Source organism: Mixophyes fleayi, chromosome 11 (genome assembly GCF_038048845.1).
Source record: "Mixophyes fleayi isolate aMixFle1 chromosome 11, aMixFle1.hap1, whole genome shotgun sequence".
In the NCBI taxonomy this organism is placed as follows: domain Eukaryota; kingdom Metazoa; phylum Chordata; class Amphibia; order Anura; family Limnodynastidae; genus Mixophyes; species Mixophyes fleayi.
The window spans coordinates 23,339,716-23,356,889 of NC_134412.1; the positions used below are offsets into that span (position 1 = coordinate 23,339,716).

Genomic DNA, 17,174 nt, shown 5'->3' on the forward strand with positions numbered 1-17,174 from the left:
ATTTATATAGCGCCAGCAAATTCTGTAGCGCTTTAGAATTGGGAACAAACATTAATAAGACAATACTGGGTAATACATACAGACAGAGAGATAAGAGAACCCTGCTCACAAGCTTACAATCTATGGGACAATGGGAGTTTGAAACACAAGGGCGCGTGCTACATCATATTGCACACTGGACCAGCTAGAATGCAAAGGTAAAAAGGATGGAACATCCCAAAACAAGCCAAATATTAAAAGGCGTTCATGGAAAATGAGTGCAGTGGGGGAGGTATAGCTCCTCAGAGTGTCAATATTTTAAGCCTTTGGGAATAAAATAGCACGGATATGAATTTTCCGACTAGGTTTGAGATGTTAGGCTTGGTGTGAGAGGTGCAGTAATCAGCAAGTAGTGACCAATGTTTATTAATGACCAATCCTGAGCAGTAAGGTGAACAGAGAGTTTCGTCTTGCTGACAGTATATATATTTGGGTGTGTGACTTAGTATGTACAATTACTGGTAACAATTAATATGCCAAGTTTGGCAGGGGTTCATCCTGGTGCTAGTAGACATATATGACCAAAGACAACTGGAAATTATGAGTGGAGATAGGAGGTGAGAGCTTCACGTCTGTGTTTTCACAGGAGACCAAGTAAAAAGCAATAACTAAAGCAGGAGTGTGATATTCCTGCCTGATTTAATATTCAGACACTTGGAGGGATAACATGGATGGAATCTGGATAATGTATTTTAAGGCATTCAAAAACTATTTGTAAAATGTCTGGAATCCCGTTCTTTAGCACTGGGCTCATCACAGCGAGACTTTCCATGATCACACGCTATAAGAACTGTATTACTGATAGGAATGATTCAGATTCCTGATGACTGCTTATCACCCTGTTCTCCAATCAGGAGCCAGAGTAATCACGGCTACATATCCCTGGTCTGAAGGGAAATTCCAGACACCGGCAATCGCTTACCATAGCTTCACTTGTCTCTCAAAGGGGTGGCGAACCAAGAACGTAGCTGCTTCCAAGGCAGAGAATACAAATGGACCACTGAGTGATCGGGACTGACCCTTTGCTGGCTGGGGATTTAAAAGGCAGCATCTATTGTATGACCATCGCTCGTGTATTATAAAGATGATTTGCAGAGCAATATAATCATGTTCCAGAATATTAAGGCATCTATGACCTTATACCTGAATGTAATATTTAATAAAGTGAGTATTCATAGCAATGCTCCCTAACGCACCCGTCGGTGGTAGTGCCCCCCAACGTGCCCATCGGTGGTAGTGCTCCCTAATTTTAGTGATGCCCATATACTCACACCACCACTGTAGCCTCTTTGTCTGACCTGCTGCCTCATTTGTTGTCTTCTTCAGCTTTCCCCACCTCCTGCTCTTCCTGCGTCTTCGTGCTCCCTGGGGGAGTGCATTGTAACCAGATGTGATGTGAGGGTGCACACTACCCACTTCTTATTAGTCCCTGCCAATGGCCAATAAGATGTTGGGCTCACTTCCACGTATATCCAGCGATGCCAAGACTGATTGGGGGAACATCAGCACCTAGTTATAACCCCTTTCCTCCAACTCTCAGTTTTGAGCCTATAAAAAGCCCCTTTCACACACTGGGCCCCACAAATCAGTAATTCCAAATATTTCTGAATCCCACATTAATGAACAAGTTGGAAATTCAATTTTGGAGATTAGGAATCACTCCGACACTCGTTGCCTAATTTTTCTATCTGACCTCTGTGAGATGTGGAGGTCAGGAATAAAAGGAAGAGGTGGCCCTGACTTGATGAAGCCAATTGAGTCATCAAGTTGGCTGGGGTAAGGTGCATGTTGATGGGAATTAATTGATTACACACCTTCATGATGCCATTTGTGCCATGCAGTGGGTGGAACAAGACGTATGATAGCTCAATCTGCATCATCGTGGCACTTCCCTGCCCAGTTTGCAGGTCGGTGATCATCGTTTCCCGGAGCTTTGTCTGCTCTTCTGGGAGTCTGCTGGATATTCTGGGACAACAGCCAACTATGATATAAAATACTAAATAGGGGCAGAGGGATCTGAGTTACAACAAGTGTCCGTCACTCCAAAACTTCTGAACTTGGAAGTAATTTGTGTCTGCATACCTGTCATAACATGTATTTATTACAACATTAAATAAAATGGAATATATCCATTGACACAAACTAGTGTCCTCTTTAGCCTTGGAATACTGGCAGATATGCGATCACCAGAACAGGCGCAAAATGCTTAGCTTGGTTCCGCTATTTCTGATCTGCAAAGTGTAATGATGAAGAAATGTTATGTTATCACTGCTAGGCTCTTCATGTGGCCAGGAGACAATGTAAATCACAGCCGATGATCTCCATATTAGACTTGGAGAACAAGTGAACATTTGTTGTTACATTAAGTTGATTAACTGTGTTACGGAATCAATTCAAAACAACTATGGCACTGACTGTGAACCCTGCTTTACTATGAGCAGACATAGCAAGAGAAAGCTCTTCACAACGGAAGCCATGCAAAACCAGTACAGCAGGACTGGAGGAATTTAAGTAATTGACGATTTTATTTTGTCCTTTGAGAATAGTCAATAGTCACTTCCAGGGGGTGAATGTATCAAGCTGAGAGTTTTCCGGCGGGTTTGAAAAACCAATCGGATTCTAGATATCATTTATTTAGTACATTCTACAAAATGACAGCTAGAATCTGATTGGTTGCTATAGGCAACATCTCCACTTTTCAAACCCACCGGAAAACTCTCAGCTTGATACATTTACCCCTGGGTCTGGGACTAGGTGCACAAATGGTATTGGTTCCACATCTAAAAAGCGACTTTCCTAAATATCTACACTGACAAATCACGTCCGTTTTACCGGTCAGAGTGAAAACGGATTACATTATACAGGTGGTGGGTCCGGGCATTGCCGCTTTAAAGAGTGCCAGTCTCTTATATGGTAAGTAGATGTTTGGAGGTTGTGGCGGTTATTGTAATCGTTATTTTTAAGTCTGTGTAACATGTCGGCTTTATAAGTGCGGATGAAATGAGTACCATTAACCTATTTTACATAGAACATAACCTCACCCGGTGTCCACCCATTGCTCCTCACAGATAGGCAACAGCCATTATTATTATATGTTGGTAGATTAGGACAGGTACAAGCAGTGTTCGGTGTTCCCTTTAGGCAAACTTAGGCAGTCACCTAGGGCACCAGGGTGTAAGGAGTGGTTAAAACACTGAACGAGTGACATAAGCGCTACGGAATATGTTGGCGCTATATAAATAAATGATGATGATGATGATAACGTAGGAGCAGCAGCTGGCTACTTCTTAATGTGAAGCTGCCGGATGCAGCTTTTTACCTTAGTGGCTCACATGGAAACATTTCAATTTTCAGTGTCTAGTGGTCCTTTAAAACCTGCCAGGACTTAGTACAGGCTGCACATTTCTCAGTCCCTCAGTTTCTTTCCTCTATGGAGAGGAAGAAAGAACATAACTTGACAGATGCATTGTGCAGCTGCAGCATGAGAGCAGGAAAGTCTCAAATTTCAGTCTCTAAAGCCCCCAGGCATGAATCTACTACTGTGCCTTGTGATGAAATCCGGCACTTCCGTCTACCATCAGTATCTTTCTGGTTTATGAATGCCTCCAAATCATATCCATTTTTTTTGTTATCTTGTGATTTTCCATGCTCTGGTGGGTAATATGCCATTGTCCTGCTCCAGAAATGGACTATTAGTGTTGGTAATCCGATTGAGGTCACCTTGGTGTGGTAAATAGGCATTTACAATTTTGATTAAAACTCCAGAGAAAGTATGCAGTTCTCCTGGGTGGGAGGAGAAGTGGGCAGGGATGAGGGCACAAGGACGTGATTAGCTTCATTTTGTCCTCCGACCACTGCGTGTTTATGCAAAAAGCTCCACCTTCCACCTGTCCCCATTTTCACACTCCTGAATTGCGGACTTCAGGGGGAGCTTTTGCAGAAATATGCTGACTTTCACCTAAAAGTGGGCATTTTGGGGGGATATGGGCAAATCAAGGGATTATTGTGTTCCCATTGTCAATTTCTGCATGTTGGCAGGTATGTTATAGGGCAGTATTATACTGCCAATGTATAATAACACACGATATCCAAATGCCACAGATGGTGGCTCAGGAATATGGAATGTTGCCTATATGTTGGACGTTACGTTTTTTTATAGATCAAACTGCACAGATAATTTATTTTGTTGTTGTAATTAATGTTAATCTAGTTTCCAAATGGTGGGTGGGACTGTGTCAGGAATAATGGGATTCACAACGTAAAAGCTACAGTTAATATCTGTATTGATTTCCCATCTTCCAGCCAAACAACTACAGCAGCACAGTAAAGCGGACGGAGGATGGCTACAAGCTGTGTGACGACATCGTAGCTTGTTTTCAAGACAGAGCCAAGATAGAGAAGCAATATGCATTGCAGATGGACGAATGGACTCGCAAGTGGAAACCATTAGTAGACAGCAGTGAGTAATTTATGAGAACTGTCAGCTGCTGAAATAGGGTATTTCTATTACTGAAAGATGATTCGTTCCAAGATCAATCACAAATCTTTAAATGTCTTCTTTATCTGAGCTTAGTAACATGGTATGGTATAAGTTGATATTGTCATTTTACGGAAAGCTTCTAGATAGCAAATAAAATGCTCACTGTAAATGTGAACTTGATTGCCTAGCAAGATCCATTGTGCCGGTCTTAATTCTAGGTCCCATGTACGGCTCCCTCCTGCGAGCCTGGCAATCGTTTATGACGGCCACCGAGCGGCTCAGTGAGCTACATGTGCAGATCCAGAAGACCCTGGTGACGGACGACACAGACAAAATACGTAACTGGCAGAAGGAGACCTATCACCGCAAGATCTTTGGTGGCTTCAAGGAGTCCTGTGAGATAGAGAATGGGTTCCACAAGGCTCAAAAACCATGGGCTAAGAAATTAAAGAAGGTAATTGACTAATGTTATTTTAGTCGTCATAAAGGAATGCTTAGTTCATCTCTAATGAACCTCGGACAATACTGTCCCGTCCCCTCCCCTCTTTAACATATTTTTATCTTCTACTGTATTGAAAGGTGTCAATCATGTTCTTCCCCATATTTTCGATCAACTCTCCTGTTGCTACTCTGCATTACACCTGTCCCCTTTATGGCATCTGCTATTTGTTTAAATATGCAATGCATTTAAATGTAGCATTTATAAAGTTGTATGTGTATGAGCAATAGTTTAATCATTAGGTGGGTGTAATTGGCATGGCTCCCCCATCCTAGTAAAAGCACCAAGACCCCAAACTGGTGCATAGTCACCCAATGGCGCACGCAGGGGGGGGGGGGGTTTCCGAGTCTCTAGCAACCCCCCCCCCCGGGCTAACTAAGTGGCCACTGTCCTATACAGCAGCCGCGGCGCTGTCAAAGAAGCGTCCGTGGCGTTGCTGTATTGTATACAGCACCGCCGCAGACTCTTAGACAGCGTCGCGGCTGCTGTACAGGACAGCGCCGGCGAAACGGAGCTGCTGCACATGCGCAGCAGCTCTCTCTCGGTTTTTTTTTTGGGGGGGGGGGGGTGTTTTGGGTCGGCGCTCCTGTCACCAACACTTCTAAATAATTTCCAGGAATATTCTGCTGTGAAGTCTTGATGGGCCTTGGTGCAATAAACCAATCATCACAACCTTTTGACGGAACTTGGTTATAAACTTTATATAGATTAATATGTCTTCTCCTTCAGCATCACAGGAGGACACAGTGAAGATGAGGTTAAGCTCCCACGCGTTTTCTGTGCGATAGCGCCCAGGAACCACTCTATGCAAAAAGAATCAATCCTACAATTATGTATATAGTCAAACCATAAACCAGTGGATAAAAATAGTTAATTAGTTGAATTTATTCAAAAAGTGACATATAAACAAAAGCTCTAATATCTTTGTTTCTAATGTTCAATTGTATATCCAAAAGGAAACAAACTAAACACAAAATAACCAGTGGATTCCGGTGGGAGTGAGCAACAAGTAATGCTGCAGATTATTATTGAAAAAGTTTTGCCAATAGTAATAAGACTGGTTGGTTGAAAATTCTAAATGGATTAGAACCGAGCAAACAGTTGTTAGCAGAACCTGCATCTCTTCTGTCCATACAACAGTTCACAATCGCAAGATAGGAATTGGCAACGATTACTTTCTAATAACTGTTGGTAAGAAAGCATATGCTTAGCACACTGATTAGGTGCAATAGAAGAGACATTTTATCAAATCTTCAGCCATGTGGTCTTTCTGTGTATATCACATTGCTGCTTCTCCTCTGTGCGCTTGTGTGTGTCACACTTGTAGGAGTTCCGGGCTAATCAGCAGTTGCAGCCGCAGAGATTGTATATGATAGACCATGACAGGTAGATGCAAATCACCACTGCACAGCAAAGTCTCACACTTGCCCAAGTTTCACTTCAGATAAATTTCTTAGCAGAAGTGCCACGGAGAATCCCATGAGTATTTCTTTTAGCAGGACAAATCAAACAACCTGATCACATCAACTGACGCGTTTCATTGCTAGCAGCAATTTCCTCAGAGACCATATACTGTTGCACACTTTTTTTCTAGTTTTTATTAGGGGATTGCAGGCCCCTAGTGACTGGCAGCCTTGATTCACTATACATACTTGGCGCTGAAGGGGTTTGTAACATATATTTTGAACTTCCCACTCTTCTTCTACCTACAACTTTCCTCAGCTCTCATCAGTTTGTTTTAGTTCCCTGCTTAGAAAGGTGAAGTTCAAGATCTTTTGACTGAGATAAAAGTTGATAAGAGAAAGAGAAGACAAATCAGAGGATTACGGGCAGTTATGAATTTACTGTTTTTGCCAGTCAGTCTCGGCTGACATCCGCAGAGTGAAAGGGGAAAATCCTGGACTTATCCTGGGCCCGACCACTCCTGCCATGGGATCCCTATCTGCAGCCTCCAGTGTGGGTCTAAACCCATGTCTTTGTGTCAGCTGTGTGCTCCCTGCAGCTTAGTGCTCCCATCCTCTATTCTCAGGACTGGAAACAAGCCCTATCAATGGTGGCATTGCTCATCCCAGTATTACCAGGAATCACTTTTGAAGTGACTCAGACTTGGCCATCCTGTGCTCCTATTGGGAGGAAGGTGAGGTGATAGAAAGACACCAATCAAGGAGTCCCGAACACATAACAGTCCCTTCCTCTTCTCTACCCCAGACTCCAGTTCTGGGCTCTACTTGTTTCCCAGAGTATTTCCCTACTCTCTGCGTCTTTAAGGGCGATCTGTACTGCTGTGCACCTTTATCTAGGTGACTGGCTTTGTTTAGCCATCAGGACCTTTTTCAGTTGAACCTTCTCAGAGAACACAATCTCCGACTACAGATTCTCCAGTCCTTTTGATGGTTAACAGATACGTGTGCACCAAATGTCAGAGCAAGCTGCCAGCCGGACAGTTGAGACTGTTAAGCCCATTTGTCGGTCAGTTCGGGCAGCAGACAGGATAAAATAGAACAGGATGTGGTCAGTGCGGAAAACAGGATAACTGTTAACAAAGAATGATCAAAGACGAGCAGGGTTAGTAACGGGCAAACAGTAATACACTACATAACACAAACACCTAGGCAAACTAATATTATAACAGGCAATGAGTGAATGGCGCTGACCGTCTAATAAATCCGCAATGACCCAATCCCAGCAAAGCACCAGTTCAGCCCTAAGACTGATAAATAAGGTAAACCAGTCGGGAAGTATCAAGGCAACTAACACACGGACTGAGAGGCAGTGGAACACCGGAGTCTGCCACTGATTCTATCCCACCCTCTGTCCATTATCTTGACATTCCCAAATCTTCCAAATGTCTACATCTTCTTTGTCCCTATAATCAATGACCAAAGAAGATGATTACTTGTTGATCCTGTTTCCGCTCACTCTCTATCCAGGTGGATTAAGACTGTGATAAGCAAGGCATACTCAGCACTAGACTTGAGACTCGCAGCTTATTGCTCTTGGTCATTATGACATAGTGATTTGGCTAAATAGATCTTTAAGGTCCTCCTTGCATGCCTCCATTAAATTCAAATGCTGCCTTGGACAGGAGAGACCTGCAGGCTGCTGTTCTGAGCATCGGAACATCCGCATTGTGGCTGTGTCCCCCTGCTGGAGGAAAAAAGGAGTTTGCACCTACTGTAAAATCCATTTCTTTGAAGCATATAAGGAAATACAGTGTAGCTGGGACTACTATTTTTGTTGTTGGACTTTCATGTATCGTTGTTGGCTAATGGTAAATTAATGGGTTATGGGAGCTGAAGAATGTTATAGGAAGGAAGAGGTTCTTTATTTTTTTTAGTGCCCTGCTCCCTAAGAATGGTAACTTAACACCATAGTCTTTGTAACCCCTTAAATGTGGCGAAGATATGGTAAGTACAACATCTTTTTCTGAATTTTAAAAGCTAGGCTCTTCATTAATATTAATGCATAAAGCCCAGAGAATAAGAATAACTAGTTACATTAAATATACAGAAGAGGAGGAGTTGTACTATACAGTTGGTAAAAAATAAATAAAACATTGATATGTTTTTAAGCTCCCTCACAGCACTAGGGTGAATTCACCTCTGACCAAAGCCCTTTCTGTGTGGAGGCTGCATGTTCATCCCTTGTTTGTGCGTGTTTGATTTGGTTTAAAAACATATTGGTTGCTGGTTAAAATGGACCTGTGTGTGGTAGAGAATTTGGACTAGAAGTACCAATGGAGAGAAGGGACTAATGTGAATTATATTCTCTGTGCAGCACTCATAATATGGTGGTCCTATGTAGACTATAATGAAGGGTGACAGTCTGTTCAAATAATTCTCTGGCAGATAACATGTGTTTGGAAGTTCACTATCAGTGCTTTTAACTTTCCACAGCTTGAAAAGGCAAAGTTTGCTTATCACAAAGCCTGTAAGAAGGAACATTTAGCGAGTATCCGAGAGAACAATGGAAAGATCAATCCAGAACTCTCTCTAGAAAAACAGAAGAAACTCACAGAAGAAAATGAAAAGTGTAAACAGGACAAGGAAAAGGTGAGCTGCCACCAAACCACAGGTACCCAAATGCTACAGATAGTGGGAATGATGTATATATGTGGTGCATTGCCTATGATGTACGTATGTGGACTACACTTCATTTTTATACAAATTACAATTTTCTTTGTCATCACCATTACTTAAAGAACAACTATTGTGTGAAGTTTTCATTAATTAAATCTGCCCCCTTCCAGTGATGTGTATTGTTAAAGTATGTTTTTGATTACTTGTGATAAGATTTTTTCTTTATCCCTAGTGATTGGGGGATTTATATGCAAGTGTTTTTTTTTTTTACATATATACTCATAATATGTAACTAGGGTTGTATCATCCTGTATTGTTTAATTGGGTTTCTTTTTTGATACTTGGATACTTGATAATCGTGGTAATCTCATAAGTATACCATGTCAAACCACTTGCCTACACAAGTTATTTGAATAGTGCTTTTTTTGTATAAAAACTGTAATAAAATAGACTTTTGATAGAAAAAAATGTAAATAAGTAATTATACCCCCGATGTATAACAGCTTTTGGCACTGGAGGACTCTAGGAGGGGATTCCCTCGTTTGCGTATTTACTTGCACTAACGTTGGAGTTGTCCTTTTACAGGGCACCCTCCGCATGCACGCTGTCTGGGGTCATCACTGACTCCATCCTCAACTTCTCTCCCCATATCCAGTCCCTGGCGCAATCCTGTTACTTCCACCTTTCCAATGTTGTAAAGATTCGCTCTTTTGCGCTCACTCAATGTTACCAAGAACCTCATTCATTATCTTCCGCCTTGATTACTGCAATCTCCTCCTCACTGGCCTGCCTGTCACCCGTCTGTTCCCCCTGCAGTCTGTACAGGATAAGGCGTCATGCCAAACCTTCCGCTCCTGACCTTTTCTGCTGTGTCTGTCTACAAAGCCCTCCACTGACTCCCCATTGCCTCCAACTCAAGCTGCTTGCAAAATTCAAACAGACCAGCACTAGTATTGCAAAAACATGTTACAGGATCGTGCCCAACAATTGTTTCAGCGTCAGACTTTCTTCAGTGGCAAGAATACTTCGTGTTTAACAAGGGATGGCAGATGCATTAACTGTAACCCGCTCCCATAATCGTGTCAGCAAATGGTGCGGGACACAGAGGAAGAGTTGTATAGTCAGAGGCGAGCGAGAATCTATATTATTGAAGTACATACATGGGATGTTAGGGAATTTAGCAATAGAAAATGGAGGCGTTATGTAAAAGGCAAATATCAATAGTAGGATCGCATCTACAGAGCAGAGAATAAAATAAAACTGCAATTTTAATCTAATAACATTTTTCAACTAAAGCTGCACGATCCTCCCAACCAGGACTGTGAAAGCGTAGAGTGGAAAGATGTTTAGTGCCAGTAAGATGCGTCTCCTGTATATGTGACTCATCCGGGGACCATATTTTAATGTAGCCCAACACTAGGGAACATTTCAATCTGCTGTTGAGCCCCCCTTGAATTTCTAACTGAAGAATTTAAGTGTTTTAGCAGCCATTGTCTTTATGAAACAGATGTTATAATAATCCCAGTATCCAACAGACATATACGATGTGTTATGTTTTTACAATTATCCAGCAGTGCATAATAGAGACTACAGTACATGTATTCCCACCCACCACCATGTCAAGTAAAATATACTGTAGTTATTGGACTTATACCTTGAGCACATGTAATCCATGTTCGGATAGAAGCTTGGCTCAGAAAACTGCGTCCATCACTTACACTGAGAATGATCTGAACCTTAAAGTTGTCCTGACTGCCCTGCATGGTTGGAGGGCGACAAACATCTTGCCTAGCAAATATGAAGTATAGGTAAGCCAATACCTTAAACTGTCTCTGCATTGGATGATTAATACACAATCGGCAAGTCAATGGTGCTCATGATAGGAGGGCACCTGATAAGTTATCTCTACGGTCAAATAAGGGCAATCGGCAAAATAAATGCAAACATTTTAGGTTATAGATCAAAGGCTTGTCAGGGCCAATTAAATGGGGTTATGTATCCATTGTCACATGGGTCAGTGTTACATCTATGCTAATTACCCTTCTTAGTGTAGGAGGGGCCATCATGCTGTGTTAGTGCAGTTTGCAGGTAGCTAGCTGGGCTTGCGCCCATTATATACCACTTGCAGAGTTTGTATGTTCTCCCCGTGTTTGTGTGGGTTTCCTCCCACACTCCAAAAACATACTAGTAGGTTGATTGGCTGCTAACAAATTGACCCTAGTCTGTGTGTGTCTCTATGTCTGTGTGTGTGTTAGGGAATTTAGACTTTAAGCCCCAATGGGGCAGGGATTGATGTGAGCGAGTTCTCTGTACAGCGCTGCGGAATTAGTGGCGCTATATAAAAAAAATGGTGGTGATGAGGATGATGGTACGTTTATATCACTGCATGTGGTATCTACAAGACTTGGTGGTTTGAGATTGACCACGTTTTTTTTTTCTGCACCTCTATAAGGAGTTAGGGTATATTGAGATGGGTATATTTTAAAATTGCAGAGGCTCTTCCCTCGGGCAAGGCAGTTACTGCAGTAACTGAGCAGTGTTGTGATAAAGGTACATGGGGGAGCATCCGGTGAAGGTTTTCGGGAGATATGCTATGATCTTTCAGTACTGAATATAAATGACAGGACTTCTCTTTCAAACGTGGCTAGAAGCCTATGTCCAAATAAGGCAACCTTCAGTCCGCTCAGTGAGCCCCACAAGGCATATGAAGGTGATTTTCTTAATTTGGTTTGCTGAAGCTGGCATTGTAGAGGTGTTGGACATCAGGAGAGATGAGATCTTGCATGCTGTGGTGACTTCTAGCACATGACTGATATCTTCTGCTGTGGTTGGGTTCTCCATTGCTTGGAGCTCAGCCTTGTGCACCACTTGTTCCATGCCATCTGGGCAGCACGGTGGCTAAGTGGTTAGCACTTCTGCCTCACAGCACTGGGGTCATGAGTTTGATTCCAGACCATGGCCTTATCTGTGAGGAGTTTGTATGTTCTCCCAGTGTTTGCGTGGGTTTCCTCTGGGTGCTCTGGTTTCCTCCCACTCTCCAAAAACATACTAGTAGGTTAATTGGCTGCTATTAAATTGACCTTAGTCTGTGTGTGTGTGTGTGTGTGTGTGTTGGGGAATTTAGATTGTAATCTCCAATGGGGCAGGGACTGATGTGAGCGAGTTCTCTGTACAGCGCTGCGGAATTAGTGGCGTATAAATACATGATGATCATCTTGGTATGTGTTTTTTGACTTGTCAAGTTTATCCAAAGTAGGTGGCACTCCACAAGAAATTGAAGTTGGAACTAGTAAGGTGTGCTCTGGATGTTGTTGGGGTAGATAAGATGGCTATACAGGATCAGGCTGGAGAAGGACTAGCTTGTACAGTGCCTTACTCCATATCTGCAGTGACACTGTGCCCAGAATCTGCCATAACATGCCTATGACAACACGAGCAGCGTAAAAATAATTTTAATTTGATTTTTCTTTTTTCCTTTTAATTTTTTTGTTTGTTCTTGTTTCTACTTGGTATTTACCAACCACCCATTTTCCCCAGTAAAGATAATGTAAGAGGCGGTGTTAGATACAGTGGTATAAGCATGTTGGATGCACAATTATTAATATATAATACCCCCAGAGTATTACTAAATAAAGCCATATCTGTATGTGGTTATTGCCATTAATAAACACTCCTAACACACAGCAGAACCAAACATAAAACATAGATGATGATAAAACTACCTCTGTATAAGTGTTGCAGTGCATGATGGTCTTTTAAATACAGGGGGAGCATGACCTATATATTCTCCCACATGTAGGTGAAGCAGAGGTATGAGAAAGTCCTGCAAGAACTAAATAAATATAATCCCAAGTACATGGAGGAGATGGAAACGGTGTTCGACCAAAGCCAACAACTGGAGCAGAAGAAAATACTCTTCCTGAAGCAGACACTTCTCTCTATACACAAGCACCTGGATGCCACCAATAATGAGAGGTAAGTGGACAGTGTCCTCAGCTTATGCCCGAGTCTCACAGGTTGCTTTGTAGTCTCTGGTGGTTTACCAATTACTCTCTTTTCTAAAACTATTCTGTGCTACTAAATAATACAATAATCATACAATACTTACTCATTCCACTGCTGTTCCTGTACCCATTGTATGTCTCTCTGTTTCATCATTTTTTTTTTTTTAATCCTATTTAATTATAATTTTTGAACATATCTCCAGTTTGCTAAGTTACCTATATAATTATTTTTGCAATAAGGACATTTCCAAACGCTAGCAAAAGACAATAAGCCAATCAGGGGACAAGTCTAGGCATGGAATGAAACACTGTATAACACTCAGCAGTGGATTGCCAGGCAGTACCTGCTCTGCGTTCGGGCTAGTAAGTAACACACACACACTTGTTACATTAACACATATGCTGTACACAGCACAGATACACACTCTACATAAACCAATAAGACGTTCTAATTAGCTACTCCCACATGTGCTTAGCATTCTGTACTCGGTCTGCTCCTTTCAATGGTCTCCACTCTGTGCCCCCTGTCTTATCACTTCATCTCTACTCCCAGCATGTTTACCCCACACACTGCCCCACACTACACTTCATTCTGCCCCTACTCCACACAACTCTGCTGCAGCTGCTGTAATGCATTAGACTGGGGAAACCAATGGTAAGGGCCCATGTAATCTTGTTTAAATACCTTGGACTCACATGTCCCAGCCTGCCATAAAAGCAACTGACATAGCATGCTGGGACATGTAGTTCCACCGCAGCTAATTTATATATACTAGATATTTAAAGACAAAATAACAGTGCGCAAATTATTTCTTATATACATATAATGTCTCTTCTTAAGTCATCAGATAAATTCAGAGTTTCAAACAATCCTTTTTCTCCAGCTGGAATGCCCGCTTCTGTTTTCTTCACTAAGTGGATTGTAATCCTTGCGTCCTACCCTTTATAGCTCCACAGGAAATGCACAGTCTAAAAATCAATAATATAAGCGGGTGTTTCCATAGTGTAAAAATTGTTTACAAATTTTATTCACAATGGTTATAACAAATTCATACATACCAGAAGTAAAGTATATTCAAGCATGAATCATCGAAAGCTGAATTTTCATTTTTAGGTTCGAACAACTGCTATCAACACTCTCCACCAGGTATATCATGAAATTAAATTTTGTTTTAAACAAAGTCATCAACGCGTTTCGCCATCGACTTAGTCAGGAGGGATTGGCTCAATTCTTATAATCCACACACTTTATAGAACTATCCTTAATTTAAATACCACGTGTCAGGACAATTAGTTCTCTTCACATCTTTTCAATGTGCGGGTCACTTATGTATATTACAAACCCCACAAATACACAATTACATGCGTACACTCGACTGATTTAAAATCACATACATGTTAAATATTTTAATTCATTTATATGTATGCTGTCACACCTGGTATTAAATTAGGGATAGTTCTATAAAGAGTGTGGATTGTAATCATTGAGCCAATTATCCCTGATGAAGTCGATGATGAAACGCGTTGAGGACTTGACTTACAACAAAATTTCATTCCATGATCACTGCTTTTTGATCTAATAAGAAAAATACAGATTTTGATGATTCATGCTTGAATATACTTTCCCTCTGGTACATGTGAATTTGTTATTACTATTGTGAAATTTGTAAACTATTTTTACACTTGTTTTATTTATTTCTATATACACAAGGACACCAGGGCAGGGGAGGTTTATGAATTTAGTACGCTTGTGTGCAAGAGTAGCGATTGCCTCCTGCCCCCAACATATGATAAGAGAAGAATGGGGGGGCGGGATATGAAACAACGAGAGAGGGCATAAGTGACATATACCATCTCAACTCTTCCCTTGTCACGTATGCTTCCCCACCATTCTCCCCTTGTCACATGTCGCTACCTGCGGCGGTGTCTGGTGGAGAAGGGCTCTGGTTTTCACAGCAGCTGCTCCATGTGGGAAGAAACTCTATTCAGAGTGTCAGTGGCTCCCACAGATGTCACTGGCACTCTGCACAGACAGCCCATATCATGGAGCAAAAGCTACATTACATTAGTAACCCCACAAGTTTTCATATTACATTAAAACCCTTTACTACATTACATTGATAGCCCCACCAACTCCCACATTTCATTAATAGACCACATTACATGTCCTTAATACTGCACCATCACATATACCTGATCTGCAGAGCTTAATTGCTGTGTGTAGCAGACTCCTGTCTGGTCCAGCATGTACTTGGGGGGCAGCCGGATCCATGCATAGTTAAGGAAGTGTGAGGAGCGAAAGGGAAAGGAAGAAAAGAAGCAGAGGAAAGGAACAGGAAGGGAACTGGCCAGGCATCAGGAAAGAGTTGAAGAGTAGTAGATCAAACCCCTGCCTTGACTGGCTGCGTTTCCTGTCTGTTATCCTAAGCATCCTGCCATAGGCTGACAGAGAAGAGCTGAGCAAATCAGGACAGGACATTTAACATGTTGTCTGGTCCCTGGAGAGCTGTAAAGCAATCAAAGTGGACTCTGTTAATTAATTGAAAACTGAACAATGGGTCACTAAGTCAGCTCCCTATTTTAATTGTGGTCATAGACAAAGGAAGGTTGGGAATTCAAATTGATTTGGTTGGTCAGCACTAAAGAGGCCAAATTTTAAAAACCGTTAATTTTTCACCTCATTACTCGTTTCACCAGAAAATTTTGTTAGTAGGACTTAGCCTAATGTGTGCCCAGTTCTACCCCAACCACCCTACACAGCAGAATGAATTTACCATTGTTGCCCCAGTTCTGTTAATAAATTATTAGGGGCAGATTTGATTGTCCGTGATGTTCCTAAGAACATCGTGGGCGCCATTTTTTTACCGAAATTACGGTAAAAAGTAACACAGATTATTGCTCGAGCAAAAATCAGCTTTTCTTCTGTCACAAAATGCAAATTTTACAAATGCAGCGTCCGCCTTGGATTCCATTATCACAAAATAGGCTCCAGTGCAAAAAAAGACAACATAGCATATCTCAGCCAACACCTATACCGTACACAAGACATGGACTGTAACACAGCAAGTAGGGAATTTCTAAGCAACAAGAAAAACAAAGTATTCATATAAATTCAGATATGATTTACTTCTATCCAGTAGTTGTAAAATATACTCTTGAAGCTGTAGCAAAAAAATATTTTTTATATTATTGAATGCAGATAGAGACCACACGTTATTCTATATACAAACCTCCCAACTCGGCTGTATTATTATAAAGTGGTTTATTTGAATTCCTAATTAATTTAATTACATTTGGCATGCATATAAAGCTCTGGGGCCAAAGGCTTAGTATATTTTTACGAATTATATTTCAGTTTCTCAAGCAAATATGTGTGTTTTTTCATTGCACTTTTGGAATGTAAAGTATCTAAATATGTTTGAAACCAATGATATATTAATATGCATTTACTTGTTGGAAAATAATATTTTAGTTGGCTAAATTGTAATAATGCTGGAGAAAGTGACAGAATAATACCACCATACAGTAGTACATGGTTTATACTGTAAAATATCAATGTAGTAGTATATACTGTCCGTATAGAGACAGAGGAACTCTCCTATCAGGTATTTAACATCGGGGGTAAATGTATCAAGCTGAGAGTTTTCCAGCGGATTTGAAAAGCCAATCAGATTCTAGATATGATTTATTTAGTATGGTCTACAAAATGACAGGTAGAATCTGATTGGTTGCTATAGGCAACATCTCCACTTTTCAAACCCGCCGGAACACTCTCAGCTTGATACATTTACCCCCAGGAAACAGATTACTGACAGCAGATGCTTCTACTCTCCTGTGTTCACAGTATAATGACGGTATATGGCGACTTGAACCAGACAATTATGGCTGTAAACAACACTGATGATTTGAAGTGGTGGCGGAACAAACACGGCCCTGGGATGTTAATGAACTGGCCCCAGCTGGAGGTAAGGTGACATTTATGGATACATTCAATTATGGTCATTCTGGAGCAAGTGCAGTAAATACTAATTGTGCGGATTCCAGTTTTTCCTATGCTGAATTGAAGTCCTCAT

At 41.4% G+C, this 17,174-nt stretch overlaps 1 protein-coding gene across 4 annotated transcripts in view; it reads left to right on the forward strand.

Moving 5' to 3' along the window:
• The window catches only part of LOC142107515 (protein kinase C and casein kinase substrate in neurons protein 1-like), a 60,292-nt gene that overhangs the window by 34,432 nt on the left and 8,686 nt on the right, over window positions 1-17,174 (forward strand). For all 4 annotated transcript variants that reach the window (XM_075190982.1, XM_075190984.1, XM_075190985.1 and 1 more), the window contains 5 exons: window positions 4,342-4,498; window positions 4,738-4,973; window positions 8,915-9,070; window positions 12,897-13,072; window positions 16,946-17,066. In XM_075190982.1, coding sequence (XP_075047083.1) covers window positions 4,342-4,498; window positions 4,738-4,973; window positions 8,915-9,070; window positions 12,897-13,072; window positions 16,946-17,066 — 846 coding nt within the window. The remainder of the gene's footprint in view (window positions 1-4,341; window positions 4,499-4,737; window positions 4,974-8,914; window positions 9,071-12,896; window positions 13,073-16,945; window positions 17,067-17,174) is intronic.